A 3,332-nucleotide genomic window follows, 5' to 3' on the forward strand; every position below is an offset into this window, starting at 1 on the left:
GTGACTCAAAAACAATTTCAAGTTTAACACATTAGTCCGGTTCAAAAACACAGTTTCACACCTCTCACCAACAAGGTCTAGAAGAATGTCCTCAATTCCCACACTAAATTTTGCTCACCAGATTGCTGTATATATGATTAAAAAGTTCAGCATTGTAGCTTCTTTCTTTGCCATTGGCTCTCTAACAGTCTGGTTCATCAGTGTAGTTTCAGTTTGTCAAACTGATCAAGAGCCCTGTTCAGAGAGGGACTAATGGAAACTTACCCTACACCAGAAAATTGAATATCTTCTGGTAGTCTAGTAGTCACACAAAGGCTGAGTGATGGAGTGAGTGTGTGAAAATGGGGCTGGTGGGTGAAAATGAAAGTGGTCATGTGATGGTCAGAGAGAGGGAACTCAGCAAAGGAGAGAACAGTGTTTAGTGATGAAGAGATAAGATGTTAGGTGTGAGGAGCTTCTCAGACTCGGAACTTCCACAATGTTGAGCTCAGCCAAATTGGGACAGAGCACACCTGGTTAATGAGGAGATGTCCTTCCCCCTCTTGTCACACAGCTTTAAAATCAGTGGCCCCCGGTGATAAACTTCTGCAGGTGTATTTGCCCATTTTGTCACGAAGCTCTTTGGTTTTGACCCCATAAATGATAGGGTTGAGCATGGGGGGGACAAGGAGATAGAAGTTAGACAAGGTGACGTATACATGGGAAGCAATTCCTTGACCAAACCTTTGTGTCAGGCAGGAGAAGAGGCAGGCAGTATAAGACATCAGCATCACACAGATGTGGGCTGTGCAGGTGTTGAGGGCCTTCTGGTGGGCTTCCTTGGAGGAGATTCTGAGGACATCCCTGATGATCAGAGCATAGGACAGGGCAATGAGCATCAGGTCTAACACAATGACAACAAATGTTGTCACCAAGCCATATATCCTGTTAACTGTGATGTCCCCACATGACATCTTTGCCACAGCCATGTGCTCGCAGTACGTATGGGGGATAATGCGGTTGGCACAGAATGGTAGACTGCTGAGGAGCAGGGGCAGGGGCAGAACAAAGAGAACAGCTCTTATCAAACCCACAAGCGCTAGCTTAGCTATTCGTGAATTGGTGAGGATGGTGGCGTATCTCAGAGGGTTGCATATGGCAACATAGCGATCAAAGGCCATTGTCACAAGGATGGCTGACTGCATTACAGTAACCATGTAAAGGAAGAACATCTGGGTGAGGCAGCCACCCAGAGTAATGCCTTTCAAATTAAACCAAAATATATACAGTGCCTTTGGAATGACAGAGGTAGACATGCCGATATCTGTGAGCGCCAGCATGCAGAGCAGAAGGTACATTGGCTTGTGCAGGGTCCGTTCTTTGCCTACAACAAACAGAACCATGAAATTTCCCAACAGGCTGATAATGTAGAACATAGAGAAAGGGATGGAAATCCAGATGTGAGCAGCTTTGAGGCCAGGGATGCCCATTAGGATGAATGTTGAAGGATCAGAGGAGGTGAGGTTGAAAGCTGCCATGAGGTGGTTGAGGCGTTGATCAGGCTCAGAAATGCTCAAGGTGCATCCTGAAGGGAGAGAAGCAGAGTGAGGGGGGTTACATACATGATAACAAATAGTATGGTAAATATTTTATAGTTATTAATAATTTAGAATGGGGGGTGAGCAGTGAGGTGGGGACATTTGCAGATGCCACCAGATTATTTAGGTCATATTCAAGTAAAGAGAAGTCCTCAGAGGGAGGTATCTAAGCCAGGTGAATGGGTGACATGATGGCAGATGAACTTCAGTGTAAATATCTGCAACGTGTATGCATTTTAGAGGGAAAAGCTTGAGGTCCTCAAACACTTTTTGAGGTCCTAATTTAATTGTATAAATTCAGTACAAGACATGGTACACAGCTTTGTGAAACCATACTCACAGTGCAAGCAGAAACTAAAAAAACATTGGGTCCAAGAGGAGTGGGATTGGGAATAATACAGAAGATACAATGCCATGAGATCAGTCAGTCAATGTTTCACCCTCCTCTAGACTCCTCTGTGTGGTACGGTGCACCCTTGTCAGACAGGATATTGCAGAACTAGAGGGGTTCAGGGAAGGGCAGCCAGAATGGTCAAGGGCCTGGTTAAACTCTCATATGGAGAGAGGTTGAAAAGACTGGGATTGTTACCTTAAAAAGGAGATGAATTAGAGGCAGGGCTGGCTCCAGGCACCAGCTTAACAAGCAGGTGCTTGGGGCGGCCAAGGGAGAGGGGCGGCATGTGTGGCAATTCGGCAGCGGCAGGTCCCTCACTCCCTATAGGAGCAAAGGACCTGCCACCGAACTGCCGATCGCAATCCGCGGCTTCTTTTTTTTTTTCTGAATTGCCGCCGCCAATCGCGATTGCGGCTTTTTTTTTGCTTGGGGCGGCAGAAATGCTGGAGCCGGCCCTGATTAGAGGGATATGAGGGATATGAAAAAAGTCTATAAATTACTGGTAGAGAGTTTTCAGGGGGATGACTGGTAGAGAGTAGATCAAGAATGTGTTCTCCCTGTCTGACAACACAAGACTATCCATTTACAGTACTTTCAGTAAAATAAATATTTTGGAAAGCCTATATGCAAATTTCTCTGCTTGTGAGCTGTTCCTGTGTAGCAGTCCCCGAAGCCTCAGGCAGTGTTTGAGATTCTCACTGGTGAGACAGTCACTGATTACCCGGCAGCCAAGGGAGCAGGTGTGACGGGAGGCACCTAGCCCCCTGCCGAGGAAGAGATGCAGGGAGTTTGGGGCAGCTCGGAGGTTGTGGGAGCCAGGAATGACTGGGGACATGAAGCAGACACTAGTGTCCAGCATACTGTTGGAATCAGGGCAGCCTGGGATAGGGAAGGAGAGTATGGACAGGGGTCAGAGTGTAATGGGAGATTGAACCATCTGAGAAGCAAAGATCAATGGTTCTTTTCACCGGTGAAATGCCTGAAGTTACACAACAACAACAACAATTGGAAACAAAACTGAGTAAAGGTTAGGAGTACTTGTGGCACCTTAGAGACTAACAAATAAACATGGGGAAATAGTTTTACTTTGTGTAGTGACCCATCTACTCCCAGTCTTTATTCAAGCCTAATTTAATGGTGTCCAGTTTGCAAATTAATTCCAATTCAGCAGTCTCTCGTTGGAGTCTGTTTTTGAAGCTTTTTTTGTTGGAGGATTGTGACTTTTAGGTCTGTAATCGAGTGACCAGGGAGAGTGAAGTGTTCTCCAACTGGTTTTTGGATGTTATAATTCAATGTGATATATGCCATCATGTGCCAGCAATGCCCCCTGCCATGTACATTGGCCAAACCGGACAGTCTCT

General features: G+C 45.9%; 1 protein-coding gene across 1 annotated transcript; it reads right to left on the reverse strand.

Annotated features, from left to right (window-relative positions):
- Positions 1-545: 545 nt before the first annotated feature.
- On the reverse strand, positions 546-1,556 carry LOC135873511 (olfactory receptor 52E4-like). Its single transcript, XM_065398059.1, has one exon. The coding sequence runs from the start codon at positions 1,515-1,517 to the stop codon at positions 546-548; it is 972 nt and encodes a 323-aa protein (XP_065254131.1). The 5' UTR covers positions 1,518-1,556.
- Positions 1,557-3,332: the final 1,776 nt, after the last annotated feature.

This window comes from Emys orbicularis, chromosome 1 (genome assembly GCF_028017835.1).
Source record: "Emys orbicularis isolate rEmyOrb1 chromosome 1, rEmyOrb1.hap1, whole genome shotgun sequence".
NCBI lineage: Eukaryota > Metazoa > Chordata > Testudines > Emydidae > Emys > Emys orbicularis.